This window comes from Apiospora marii (assembly GCF_038362585.1).
Source record: "Apiospora marii strain CBS 49790 chromosome Unknown utg000009l_segment0_segment0, whole genome shotgun sequence".
NCBI classification, from domain to species: Eukaryota; Fungi; Ascomycota; class Sordariomycetes; order Amphisphaeriales; family Apiosporaceae; genus Apiospora; species Apiospora marii.
This window is the reverse complement of record NW_027117381.1, coordinates 1,784,281-1,798,781: the sequence shown is the minus strand read 5'-3', so window position 1 is coordinate 1,798,781 and position 14,501 is coordinate 1,784,281. Positions and strand designations below refer to the sequence as shown.

General features: G+C 52.5%; 1 protein-coding gene across 1 annotated transcript; it reads right to left on the bottom strand.

Moving 5' to 3' along the window:
* Positions 1 to 12,248: 12,248 nt before the first annotated feature.
* On the bottom strand, positions 12,249 to 14,092 carry PG985_012109 (uncharacterized protein; the record flags this gene model as incomplete). Its single annotated transcript, XM_066831876.1, has 2 exons — positions 12,249 to 13,518; positions 13,575 to 14,092. The coding sequence occupies 2 exons, from the start codon at positions 14,090 to 14,092 to the stop codon at positions 12,249 to 12,251; spliced, it is 1,788 nt and encodes a 595-aa protein (XP_066679926.1).
* Positions 14,093 to 14,501: the final 409 nt, after the last annotated feature.

Below are 14,501 nucleotides of genomic sequence, written 5' to 3'. Positions count from 1 at the left end.
AGGCTCCAAGCTCCAATCCCTCGATTGGTGGGGAAGGAGCCCGTGTGGCTGGACTGGCACGTAAATGCCGCCATTTCCTATGCAGAGCCCGCCTCTCACCACTTATGGCACTTGCACCGGAGAATAAAACAATTGGATAAAAAAAGAGCCCTTACCGCCACGATTGAGACCAGGAAATTGAGTATTTTCCTGATTAGCTGGATGGGAACACCGAGTTAACGAGTCCCAAGACGAAAGCTGGTCGATGTCGACGTAGAGTTGCGAGTGCGGAGAAAGACCGTGAGTAACTAGGCCTCGACAGTATCGATACTACACGACGAAACTGCTTGTTAGCTGCCGTAGGTTGCTGGATTCGCAGCGCAGCGCAGCCGAACCGGTGGCTGGGAAAAATTGGTACGCACCTCGACACTTGCACAGCTCTACAGCTTCAGGCGACGCCTTAGATCATGTAGGTCGTATGGAATATCCTCAGAATCCGGGATTAGACCTAGTGTTGGTCTAAAGCCGGTACAATCTGGGGGATAGATCCACTTGATTGCGATGAGCCAAAGTCAGATTCCAGGTGTGCAGTAAATTGACACACGGTAGTCGACGGCGTGGAGGGCGGCGGCCGAGGAATGAAAGTTTGCCGGGAGTCTGACGGAGGACGGATGGTGGAAGGACCCGAAGGGGGAGTTGTGTCAAATTGTAAATTCCTGGTCGAAAAAGGCCGAGGAATTCCAATTGTATCACAGGGAAATTGGCAGAAGAGAGATATTGGAGTTAACCAAGAGGAAGCAGGGGAGAAAAGAAGATTGGTCGACTGGTAACCAACTCCTTTAAGATCTACTGTTCTTCTGCTATCATCTCTTCTCGACCCTAATTCCTTTTTCCTTTTCTATGGGGGCGGACTGGTGGGGAGTATGGGCGAAGCTTGGTAATGACTGGTGCCCAGATTCAGACTCTCTTCCTTCCCTCCTTATGAATGGCTCGAGCTGAGTCTCTCGGGAGGGGCTTGCTTGTCGGTAGGGGAGGAGAATGAATGGATTCGGATTGAAGGAGGATAGAGGGAAGGAAGGAGAGGGAGTGTGAATGTCTGTCGAGTAGGAGGAGGATGGTTGTAATGAAAAAGGATTGGGAGAGATTGGCCTACTGGCACTTTTAAGACACTTGCTTGGACGAGCCCACTTTGGCACCCCAAGCAGCGTAGCAGACAGAGCACCACTACCAAGGAAAGGAAAGGAAGCACACCACACGCCCACACACCTGCAGCGAAGAACTGGAGACAGCCGACTGGGAGTAGCAGGAGAGGAGCATCCAGCGACGCCAGACCGGACCAGGGCTAGGATAGACCCAGCAAGGTACGAGCGCCCGCGGGCCTGTAAGGACGTGAGATTTTGTCAGGTACAAGGTAGTCGTATCTTAATGCTGGCACCAGCACTAGCCTTAGGGGGGATACACCTCACACGTACCGTACACTGTACAGTACGCTCGCAGCCTGCACCTCTTTCTGTGATGTTGCTTCTTCTCCGCTGGGCCCAAGTGCCCTTTTTACTAACGGATCCTCTCTCTGGCTCTCTCTGGCGCGTTCTATTGTCGCAGTGCAGTGCGCTCCTTTTCTTCTCCTACGTGCCTGATGCCTGCCGCTAGCTATGCCACCCGTTTCCCTATCCGCAAGGATGGACGGTGCAGGGAAGAGGGAAAAAGCCACACACGGAGCCCAAGCGAATCCAGTTGGGACGATTTGATGATGACTGGGAACCTGAAGCATCACACCAAGTGTGAGCAACGAGCATAAGCCCAGCACAGTGCGAGGGGAAAAGAAGAAGCAGGTGATTCCCGTCAGAGCAAATAGAGACAGAACCTTGCTACTCAGGGACCAGTCTCGACAGTGGGGGAGTTGGGAGTTATTGAATTGAGCAACCTCTGTCTGTGCAAGGGCATAGCATAACGGCATTGAATGACTCGACTATGCTCGAACACCATGTTTTATATTTTATGTTCGTGAGCGTCCTTCCCCGTCTGTTTATACTTTCCGCCCGTTATCAGATGGCTTCTTCAGAGACATTTCTATCAACCACCCACCCACACGTGTATTGATTCATCTGATCTCGTTCAATGTTATTGTGTTGCTGATGGATGAGCGGTCGGGAGGCCGGGTTTACCTACCTCTCTTTTTGTGCAGCTCGCTTGGCGACGAACCACTCAGAAGTCCCAGACGGCCGGTTTCTTTGTTTGTTTAGCGCACGCATAATAGGCCTTCTTTCAGTAGGCCCCTCGCCATGCATAGGATTTGGGAGGATGCGTGTGGCTATTGTATATGTCATGTCACGATTGTGTATGCACGTAATGCCTCCCGGTGGAGTTGAGAGGCAGGCAGCCATCTGTACCTAAGCTGACTGACTGGGCCTCCTTTGTTGGACCGACCGCCAATTTGACTCTTGCTACCACCTTGGCTCTCCACGAGATGAGGGACCCATTACATAGGTGATGCCATCATCAAACTAGCCCGGCATGTTCTTGCAGCTCCCTCCTCCTCGCGAAGATTTGCATCATGCCTGGTGAGGAGATAGTAAAAGATATTAGCTCCACATCACGAGAATGAGTGGTTAATGCGCCGGACGTGTATAGTACGCGACTTTTGGCGAAGATCCAGCTCTCAAGTTCCTTGGTGGGAGGTAGCGTTAAAGTGTTTTCCCGCGTCCTCTACAGCGAGCAACGCGTTAGCAGAGGAGCTACTACTGCGGCGCATCTTTTAGGTGGGATGCACTATTTGAGGGATGGATTTAGCACTGGAGTTTTAAGCCTTCAGTGCTTCCCGGTCGGCTCAGGCGGGGTGACCAATACAATACAGTGCTCAGTGCTGGCATTTCGGCCTACCGGGCTTTATCAAGTGTCTCGGCACCTAAAGTACCAGCCAATCTCTAATTGCAGTACCTACTGTCTCCAGGACTCCAGGTACTGCCTTTGATGTCAATGTCAAAAGATGCTGTTGGCGGTTGCCCGTTTGTACGGCAACTTGTGACAAAAGAGAAGGGATAGCTTCAGGAATCTCGTGTACATGCAGAGGATACCGTAACTGGCGTGCCAATGGGCACTGCCTAGCACGGCAGTCACGCACAACATACGACAGGGTAGCATCCAAACAGCTCAGCTTCAGAATGCCGCCGCGGCTTGTTTCGCCCATGGAAAGGGGACGATCCAAGTCGATCAGTGATACAACGATCATCATGAGAAGCGAGCTAATGCACATCAGTCACGCTGTAAATGTATATCTCGCGTACTGTAGATGGTCCTGTAGGTCGGTACTACTAATCTACTCGAGAACCCCCGTCAGATGCTGGCTGGGCTGGAAGAAAAAAGAAGGACGGACGAGGAGGGGCATCTCCTCCTAGCCACCACTGCTCATCGTTGGCTCGCGAACATGGGGGCAGTAAGCCCATCTACGCCTAGTGTGGCCCTCTCAGCCCTTGGCTTCTGCACGAATACAAGGCATTGGGTATCCTAGAGCCGGACCAGTCACCGCGCCATGGGAGCTATCTCTCGGGGGTGGCTTTGGGCCAATGAAGGCACTTAAACGCGTTCAAACACGTCCTGGAGGATTCAATTAATCATGCGCGCGACTGTGTCTAATTGCCAAGCCTGACCTGACGGAACATGCATCTAAAAGACACGCACACGCACGGTAAGTAAACTCTCGACTACTACTACACGCGGCGGCGGGCTTCGACTAGGAGTGCGCGTGTGCGTCTTCAAGGGCCAGACTTTCGGGGCCAGACCCATATAGAGGGCCATCGCGCAACTGGAATCGCGACTCTGTCGCCAATCGTGGGGTTGCATATACCAGAATGCTTGATACACATCTGGGCTATCTATGATGGCCCGGCCTTCTAAAGGCCGCCTCCCAGGTGCGCGTGGCTTGCCTCCGCGTGGGATGACGCGAGCCACTTAACAAGGGCCAGTCATCTTTGATCAAACATGACCAACTGAAGCTGCCGTCTACCGTCTCTTAAAAAAGGCGAAGTGGGGTTGTTTGACTGTGAGAAGTGAGTATCCCCGTGATTGGCTACATGTGTGCTATTCATGTAGGTAGGCACCGATAGCTTCAAGACCTGCTTGTGCTTCTGCTTGTCGTGGTCAACATACCGTATATGACCTGTATTCATTACGCCAGCACTGCCTGCATCTCCTGCACCTCTGGGTCCGACATACTTTGCCAATTGGATAGGGGAGCGCACCTGTCATTTTGACTCCCCACAATTAACGTCGTTCCTCATCTACATCTTACTTACCAGCGCGTTTGACCACGAAAGTAGCAAAGAGAGGGGTGGAAATGAATGCTGCAAACACGGTATAGATATATTCAACTTACAGGGGTTACCACTCCCCCCGGCGAGCTCATCCACATGCGTACCTGCCGGATATGGTGCAGCCAAGATGCTGCAACGAGCCATCTTCCTTCCGGGCTTCATTCAGGTTCATGTAACTGTTCCGTGTGTATGGCTGCGGTGGTACATGTATGCACAATGCTTGAAGATCCGATGACATGGCGCTCTACATGCAACCTTCGATGTTGGAAGTCAGATTTGTGTATTACATGTAGTCGCTATGGAGGTAGATACATGTATGTATGTACGCCATGGCCATTGTCTAAATATGCCAGCCAATGCCTATCCCACGCTAAACCCCACATAGATGGATATGAGCTAAAATAACATCCCTTCCGCCTCAAACCTTAACTCCGACAGACTGACAAGTAATCATTTTCAACGCCCTCATTTGTATCTGGAATCGATATAAAGATATATTGAAATATGGCTCGCGAGGTTGACTGGTTGCTTGTGCGATTCGCATGGCTTCCGTGGTAGCTACGAATCGGCATGGGATCGAGGAAGTTTGCTTTTCTGTTGATTGTCTATTGGTGGCATTACCTGGAGCTGGAGAACCACCCAAAGATCCGCTCATAAGAATGTGATATATCTCACGGCGTGATGCTCAGAGCCTTTAACTCGAGCGGTGTGATACATATTATTGTTCTCGCCACTTGCTTCAACTGTATGGAAACGGGGACCCTTGCGGGAGTTTCCCTCTCGGCTCCTCGTCGCCAACCTGCGCGCCATGAGCGGACTATCGTGAAATTTTTCAGTAGCAAATTCGAGGGGCCGGGGAGCTCTAGAAGCAGCTCTAGGGATGACTACGGGACTACAGCAGACTGGCAGCAGCCCCTCCATGCAGGAAAATTTGCTACTGTCTCCTTCCGACCGATAAATCCCTTCTATACTCCTCCGTGCGGTGAACTCGGCCCCAGCAACAGCCGCGCAAAATGGGGATGCCCCTCACTCAAGAGGCAATACCCTTTCCGCAGGTAGCACGCCCGCTTCCGCCAACTGTTCACAAGGTCAGAGTTTTGCACCGCTAATGCGTGCCGACCTGAGCCTTTTGTCATCAAGCCTGCTTGGCTCCTCTTGCAATGCCCCTCCTACGCAGAGAGGCTGGGAAGACGGTAGCAATTGGGCCGTGAGGTCGGCTGATGGCGGTCACTCGAGTCAAGCAAGGGCCGTACCAGCCGGATTTCACCATCGCCCGATCTCATCATTGCCTATTACCTAGTAGGCGCTCCAGTTGCCTGCTTACGATGGCGTTTCGCGAGTATAGTCTGCACCGTGTGTTCATACTGTCCGGGCAGCTGCCCGAATCTACAGGGCGATTTATATGTAGCCCGCCCATCCAACCATCAAAGTGAATACTGGAAAACATGAGGTACGGATTAAACATTACTTCATCACCTTTAGTGCCTTCATAAAGCCTTGTTCAGTTCCATCCTACCAGTCAGTTGAACAGGAAACTAATGCACGCGGCCACCGAAGGCGTCGGCTAACGAATCCCTCTCCCTAGCCGCACGCTCTTTATGACGTGGTTTCTTCGCGTTTCCAGTGGGGATCAAAAAAGCTTGGTCCCCCCTGCAAGCAGCGTTAGCTCCTGCTCTGCCTATCATTATCTGTCCCCCGAGGAACATGGGATTTCATCCGTTCGTCATATGGACTTTCTTCTTTCCGATGTCAAATCTAACATAATGTTCCGGCGGCTGTGTATGACGGTGATAGGGGAGCTGAACCACTGCCAACTAGCTGCTGTAACGGTGCGCACCACTTAACTTTGCTGAAGCATGCCACGGAGGTTGCTGAGCAGAGGCGATATGCGTTCCCTCTCGATACTGCAGCCGTTTTAATCAAACCGCCCCAAAAATTAATGGTTGTTGCCGGCAGTGGACATCGCCTGGGCTCCTCCAAACCCCACCCTCTGCTGCCACCCCTGGTTTGAGCGCCGAAGTTCGAACGTCCGCTGTCTCCATCCTCCTTTTTTTAGTCCCATTTGCAGGTCGCGTCAAACGGCTATTACGGAGCACCACGTACAGTAAGGATTCAATCTCCGACGCCTCGTGGCCAGATTGCCACAGTGCACAGCAGCAAAGGTACTAGTAAGGAGGACAGCATTAATAAGGGCATTATTGGGAGCGCCGCCATGCATACAAGTAGCAGGCCCTTCGCATCTCCTATCCAACGTGTGGGGATGGCCTGGGAGCCCTTCCTAGCACACGCCGGCTGCAGGCCCGTTCGTCGCCAGCCTTGCCGCGCGACCTGGTGATGCTACGAGCCGTGTGGCGGACCGCACGGCGGAATGGCGCTGGCGAGGGGTTTCAATCAGTCGTTTTCTCATTTTCGCTAACCGGTCCCCCAGACGACCGGATCTTTCTGGTGTCAAGTTTGCCCGTTCGGGTAGCAAAAAGATTGAAGCCCAGGGCGACAGCGTTGCAAACACCTAACCTAGCAGTAGTACAGCACTTGGCTTAGGCGCAGACAGGGACAGAATTTTGTTCGTTTGCTCTACGCGTCATCAAAGAACACGACGTAATCTCGGGGTCCACGTTGACCATACCACGGGGGCGGCGAGAAATATAGTGATTTGCATTGACATACGGGCCCTTGGTTGGACCCTTTGTATAAGCAGTAAAATGAAGATTGATACCCTTCCGGCGTACGGATCGCCAAACGGCGTGATGGGTTCATCTCTCGAGAGTGCTGTCTGCTCCCACCCGAGAAAATGCTACACGATGCATAAAGGGTGTGTGATTGTTCCATGCAATCAGCATTATGGAGAGGCTAATTCCCTTCTGGACCCGAACGCCCGGGGAGGACCCGATATAGTTGTAGTGGATCGACGATCTGGAATAAAAAGAGAAACAGGGGTCTGGCGGGGAATATGCAAATACATACCGGCCTACACAATTGAGGCTGACTGGCTGAGGGCAGGAGAGGTACAAGCATAAGAACCCACCGGCTCGGGTCCAACATAATTCTAGAAAAGCCATGCGACGATGCATGGATAGCGTTATCCAAGCCTGGGGGATAACTGGGATACGTATGCTGTGCAAGCTGGGTGCTGGTCGCTAATGCCTAATGCCGGAAACCATTAAACATTCACATGTCATTTACAGTTTGGCACTATACTATTCTAAGCCTTCGAACGAGGCTTACCTAAAAATGCTACCCCAAGGCGCCATCTCACCAAACAGCTGTCACATCGTCTGATGCTGTGGTGTTGCGTGCGAATTGACTTTGGGCGTCATCACCGTTTTGGATACATACTGTAATGGTAGTGTAGCTAATAGCTAGTAAAGTGCTTGCAGATCGTCCTCCAGACCGGCCGAAGGCCCTGGGTGCAACGATATTTTCACGGTCCACCCAGGTCCATTCCATCATCCCATCTTGCTTCTGTTCCGCAACTTCAGAAATTTCCAAGGTCAGTTCCGGCCCGCCGGTTGCCCCGGTACGACAATCGGCCTCCGGCATGAGACATTGCACACTGTTTGACTAGGAAAGCCCTGATCGGTGATAGCTTCTCGCTGCTGCATGCATACCAATACTAAAGGCGTCGGCGGCTGACTGTTTGTACGTGCTATACGACTCAGGGAGCAGCAGCGCTGCAAAGAGACGCCGGCACCCGACCGCCGCAACTTAGCAGCTGCGATTATGTTTTCTTTCTGCCCTTGCGGCGGCTTCTCCCGCATGAGTCCAACTCTATTCCGCACGGCTCTGAATCATGTTCGGACGTCAAACAAGCTTGATCTGACACTTCTCGAACAGACTTCAGAGCGTACAGTACAATGGCTTGATAGTGGCCTGTAGCACCCTGTCTCCCTGTGTAGGCCCGAACACTGTGCCACGCCGCTGCCCCGAAGTTGCCTTGACAGCTTGGAATATTGGCGCTAACAGATTAATAATGCCTGCGCAGCTCATCAAGTATCTTGCTCCGCGGCCCAACCCTGGCCGGGATGCACTGTACGCAGGCAATTCTTTTCTTTCTAAGTGCTTTGTAAAACGCGTTGCTGTTGGTAGTGCCCCCTCAACACCACCTGCATGCTTGCGAGTCGTCGGATGTTTCAAGATTATGAAAGAGAGCAACAGCAACAGTCCTATCGCTTACCAAGTCACACAATGTCGTATTTCGTCGATTGTTTCCCCGCTCCCAGGGCAGCCTGCATGTCGCCAGGCCGTCAGGCTCAGGCTCTCGTCTCTCGTCTCTCGGGGCAGGGGAGAGGACAGCGCACTGTATGTTATTTGTTGTCGTGCCGCATGTGCTTGCGCTGGTGCTTGCATATCACACACCACATGAGAATGCTTGCATTCGGAGATGGATTACATATCTACGAGTAGATAAATGATATTCTTTTGTTTCTTGGATCCGCCAATGCAGGGACCAGAAGCAAAATGCACTGGTGGCAGATCCGATCAGTGACGTGAATCATTGCCGTACTACAGCTGCACCACCTATGACTCCTGGTCTGTTTGAGCGATGCAATGATGAACCTTCTGCTTAAGGTTCACATCTTGCCGCCTCTGACGGGACACGATAACCCAATGAGTTGGATTGTTGCATTCGGCGCCGAGGCAAGTGCATGTAAGCAATTAAAGAAAAATGAGATCTACTGATACGCTAGGGCGTTCGTCTCCTTCTCTTTTGCCGTGTTTTCCCTTGACCAGTGTCTGTGGCCGCCCGGAACGCCCAATTTGCTTCTCCTTTCGGAGGAGCTTGTAACCTCTTGGCACCATCAACCTTGGTAAAGGATCACTCGCGAAGGAACAGCCTGAAAAGCCCTGGAGGCCGCGGATTCCCAACACAGAAAGCAGCGCGCGCGCTGTGATTCGGCGAACTACATACAGCCTGCCTGATGCTTCACACTCTTGGTAATGCCTAGGTAAAGAAAGGCCTCCCAAGGTGCCGAATCATCGGTTCGTTCACTTATTAAAGGATATGCAGGTGGCTGGGAGCTGCCCCCCAAACGGCCCAGTCTAGGTTAGCCATAGGCTCTATTACTATTTTGGTAGCCAGCCGCCGGGGACCACCACGCGGTTGTTTCCAAGATTGTGCCGCTGTACGCTGTACGAGCAGCTGAGCTAGGGACTATAATGGCAATGCCCCGGCCTGGGCGCGCATGAGGTTGCTACCCATAGGACTCGGGAGAAAAGAAAAAGGACATGACGGCCGCCCAATAGCATCCGGCCAAAAAGCCTGCTGGATGATGACTTGAAATACCTTGCCGCCCGCATCATGCAAATCGTCAGCACATCGAGCTTACTATCGACTCAATGGACGATTGATTCCCGGTTTCTACCACGCCTGCGCTCCAGAGCTGCATGCAGGCCGCCAGTACTAGTAATCGACGCGAGCTAACCCCCGTAGCCGGAGTCCCGAAAGAGGCATAGCCGCAGCGATATTCGCAGAGGACCAAACAACCCGATTCTGCATGTATTCACAAGATCAAAAGTCCAAATGGGACCGTAGCATCAGTTTCTGAATTCCGACTTGGTTTGACTCGCCAAATACCAGGAACCATCTCTTGGCGACACCTGAGGGCGCATCCAAGCGCTCTGATATGCTGATATAGCGGCCTGTCTGCCGGATCGATAGGCTCTTGACTGGATCTCACGATGCCACGGTCTCCTAGCTCTCCTCTCACCCCTCAGCAGAGGGACAAGTGGGAGACTAATGTTATCCGGGGTAGAACTACACCACGAACATCTTCGGATATCTCTTGGCCGTGCACGCGACCATGATTGGCTCAATATATCTGGCCAGCCCTATCCATGGCGATGCAGCTTACAGTACTATTCCCCATCTTAGGCGGGGAATAGACCACTCACTCGGAGAAGGATGTGCGATATGTCTTGTTTCTTGTTTCTAGTTTCTACAATGGCTCGCGCCTGCGTATCCGTATGCATGCACAATGATCTAGCCATGTCAGTATGGAAGTCCGAGGACGGATAGCTACGCGGTGTCGCATGGCAGGCGAAACAAGTGAGTACGCTGGCCCGGCCATGCTATGCTGTCTGAGGTCGACATGAGAACGAAATTGTCGAGATATGATAGATGTATGTTTCACGAGGTAGAGTTGACTAGCAACCGCGCATAGGAGAGTTACAGCTGCGCCATAACGCACACAGTGTCAGTAGTAGGTGTGTATCGCATCGGCCGACAGAAATGAATGTCATACACTTGACAAGGTTTGCATGGATCGTGAAGGACAGCCCGGTCCTTTCTGGCCAAGGTACTGAGTGAACCTCCTTGTCCGTCATGTCGAATGACCATGGGTGGACACACGAGAAAAAATAGCATCCCACGCCGCGGGCTAGGTCCGTGTTGGGACGCGTTTAATTCACGGAAGTGTTTGAGTTGAGGATGACCCTTTACACTTGCATATGCGCAGCTTAGTTGCAACCATGGTGACGCAGAAAGGGCCTCAACCAAAGCTCGGCTTAGACCGATGGTCATCAGGTATGCGGTATGGTTTGCGAAGAAGAAGACGAATCTGCCGTGCTAACCATCATCATCTTTGGATCAAGTGGCCGTGACATTTGACATTTGACGTTTTTGCATTGCCCGCGTCCCACCATCAAGGTCCCGAGCAATTAAAAAAACCACTTTACGCGTCGAAACGAATCAATTGGCGCGGAGAGTTCATGCTAAGCCACGCTTGACCATGTCAAGCTGCCAATCTGCAAGCCACTGCGCGAGGGCATGTTCCCTTGAACCTCTCAATTTCCAAATTCGGTCTAATAGATTGGGCAAAGGCACGCCCGTTCATCTCCGACTCGCAATCTTCTCAAGCAAGCCCTCCTCTCTCGATTCTTGTGCCGATAGGCTTTGGGCACTTGGCACCCAATGGGGCGGCAGGTTAGCAGGCCAACAATATACCCGCGGGCATCCCTCACCTTAGCAGCTGCTTTATGCTCGATATTGCCTCGCTAACTGGATTGATCCCAAGTTGATTGACTTGGTGGGCGACCGGTCAAAGGAAGCTTAGCGAGGCGAAGTTACGTTGTCCTGGGGCTAGCTGAGAGCTATGAGCTACCAGGTAATGCCGTACCGTACCTTTCCCAGCACTTCGCTCTCGCTCGCTCCTTTTTTCCCCCTTTCGCGCTCGACCATGGCCGCCGCTCAACAAGTCATCTCGCGCTTACTCGCATCTCTAGTCCCGGCTGGGAGGGACGCGCTTCCCTGGCTGCACGCACGAATCAATAGCTGGCTCTCTCTACGTGGTCGATGCCGTTGCTGTACGGAGTAAGCGTCTGTCATATCGAGCGCGGTATGATTTGGTTACCCGCGACAAAATCATGCATGGTCATTTCCGAGCGGAACGCAGCTAACCCCCGGGCGAGATGAGAATTCGTCAGGGCTGGAATTGCCGTGTCTCTCATGGCCGCCGGGGAAGCAGATTCGCAAACGGCATCCCACTGTGACATGCTTTTTGGCTGCGAGTCCGAGTCTAATCTTCCTTTTTCCCTACTATGTCTCACCACTTGTCAGCCTACAAAATTTCGTAGGCCGACATGATTCGGGCACTGGAATGCATTTGGTGATTTGCTAATCTTCGGGTTTTATTAGTCTCGAAATGGATGGATGGTTTTTGAAACAGATTGCCAGCCCTTTCACCACACCACATCTCAGGGGTATCTTGTTCAGTGTCTTGACCAGCCCACGCATCGAGCGAACTATACAGGCCTCTGCTCTGGATGCTCTATAGCCAAGCCTTGTGGGCGGTCTATTGGAACTGACTACATTCGCACCAGTCAATAGGCAATGCCCTTGTGCGGCCCAAATGCCAAAGACGAGAGCGCTTGCTTGCCCGTCATGCTGGGCAAATCGCTAGGCACACCGGCGACGCTCTATCTCGACCGACTGATTTCTTTCCCCTGGAACTTGGATCGGCTCTAAACTTCCCGTGTCCTTCTCCAGCTAAGCCCATTCAGTTTGGGAATCCTCTTGGCTTCATTGGCTCCAAAACGTCTCTTGTGAAGGGTCTCGCCTCCCCGGACCTCAGTCCATACGGTAGCATCAGTTTTGACATCGTGATCCGTGAAATTACCTCTATCCTGAGGGCGTTCTCCCTTGAGACGGTGAATGAAGGTCACAGCATCCGGTGTTCCTAGCGACTCCTGAACATCGTGCATGTCAGATGGGTACCCGGGATCTACCACATGATGAGTACTGAATCGCCGGTACGGTGGCATCCGTTGGCTCCCCAGCACGTCTTTGCGGTCCTCGCCCATCCAGATCCGACCAGCTGTCGGTACTGAAGAAACATAACACGCCTTGAATGGCATTATGCCGCTCAGCCGGTCTGTCCATAGCCGATCCGGAGATTCCTCGTCCTCATCCTCGTCGTCTTCTGCCGACCCATTGACGAGGACCGGACACAACCCGCCCAGTAACCCCTTTTCGAGCGGCCATCCAGTCTCATTCATGGACTCTGAACCTGGCTCAGTCCCAGACTCCAGCTCTGACCCCATGCCAACGTATAGCTCGTAGAAACGCATTGAATCTTCTCCGTTGACTGTCGACACCGAAAAGGTACCTTGCGCCGCATAAGTGTCTAAATCAATACCAAGACGAGCGAGGTCCCGGGCTCTTAACATCGGAAACGTCGCGCCTGTATCCAGCATCATCTTGAAAGTGCACGATTTCAGCGCCGTGTTCTTTTCTTGAGCCTCACTGCCCCTGCGTTTCCTCTTCGGGCTTCTTGCAGTCAACTTTCCTGCACGCCCTCTCTTTCGCTTGACCTTGTCTTCGCTGGTAACGAACTTCATGAAGATCGGCCAGAGGCCGAAGTCCTCATACTTATGCCAGGCTTGTTGTAGGCAGAAGCCTTTCTTCGCGTGGACCACGGCACCGCTAGGACTGCTGCTCCCATTGTCGGCCAAAGGAGGCTCGTGCCATAACCATCCGGGCCCGTACTGTTCCGCATATCGGTCCAGACGGTCGTCCCGGTCTACGCAGAACGAACTATACGAAGGGCAGGTATCGACGACTCGTCCACCATAGATCAGGGTAAACTGCTCAGAACAGGCGATCTGGCCGGACTCGTAGCCATCGATTGCTGCTCTGATGTTTTCAATCTCGCCATCGCACCTGCTACTATCCAGCGTATGGCGCAAGATGGCGAGCCTGTCGGCAACGGCCCGCTCCTTTCGCAGTTCGTATCTTGAATTGGTGTCAGTCCAACGCCTCTCACATGCCAAATACCGGACAGTTCTTACATAGGGGTCGTGTTCTCGTGAGTATTCTCCATCTTCGCACGTTTCTTCACCAGCTGAGCTAGTATAGTGCGTTGATGCTGGACAGCATCGGGCTGGTGCTTCTCGTGCCATCTCACGATGTACTCCTGCTGCAAGATCTCTCGGTCTTTATGTTCGATCCGGCTCAGGTTCTCTCCGAGGCTCGCCCCGACAACCAAAGTTTCCCATGGCTTCGGATCCTTATCGTTTTCCTCTTGTGACTTGCCGTCAATGGGCCCAGGTGTGTCAGCCGGGACAGTAGCCGCCTCTTCGGCTATATCGTTATATCCTACCCCTTGGTGGGACGCCTGGGGTTTGACCGCTTCATAGCGGTTTGTTTGCTGAGCGAGCATCGAATGGGTATTCTCTCGTACCCTACGCCTCATATTGTCGTCCCAATCTGTGGTCGCAGAGTCAATGCCATCTCGTCGTCTTCGCTTGTGGCTAGCTTCGCCGTCACCGACGGGTTGCGGACTAGTTGGTCTCTCAGACTTGGGCATGTTGGGTGTGTATGTCGGCTGTCATGAACGAGCCCGCCACCAGGCTATCTCAAGAGCTGTTCTGATCCGAGTCAAAAGTTGCTTTCAGCGAAAAGCTAACGGCTCGAAATCGAATTGACAAAAGATATGGGAGTATCTGATCTGAAAACGGACACAAATGCAAGCAGAGGAGCTAATTGAGGCTTTTTTGAGGTCAAAGAGCCATGGCCGCCACAATGACATTCTTTGTTCTTTGAGGCCGTCCCAATCCGCTCCCGCCAGTAAAGGGGGCCTGTCAGGAATGCCAATGATCTATCCCTAGAAACAGCAGATTCCTAAACAGGACACCCACCCGCCAAACGGTGTTCAAAACATATCCCATTGCGCATACATCCAGGGTGACTTTCTTTTCCTTTTTCCAAAACCTCCC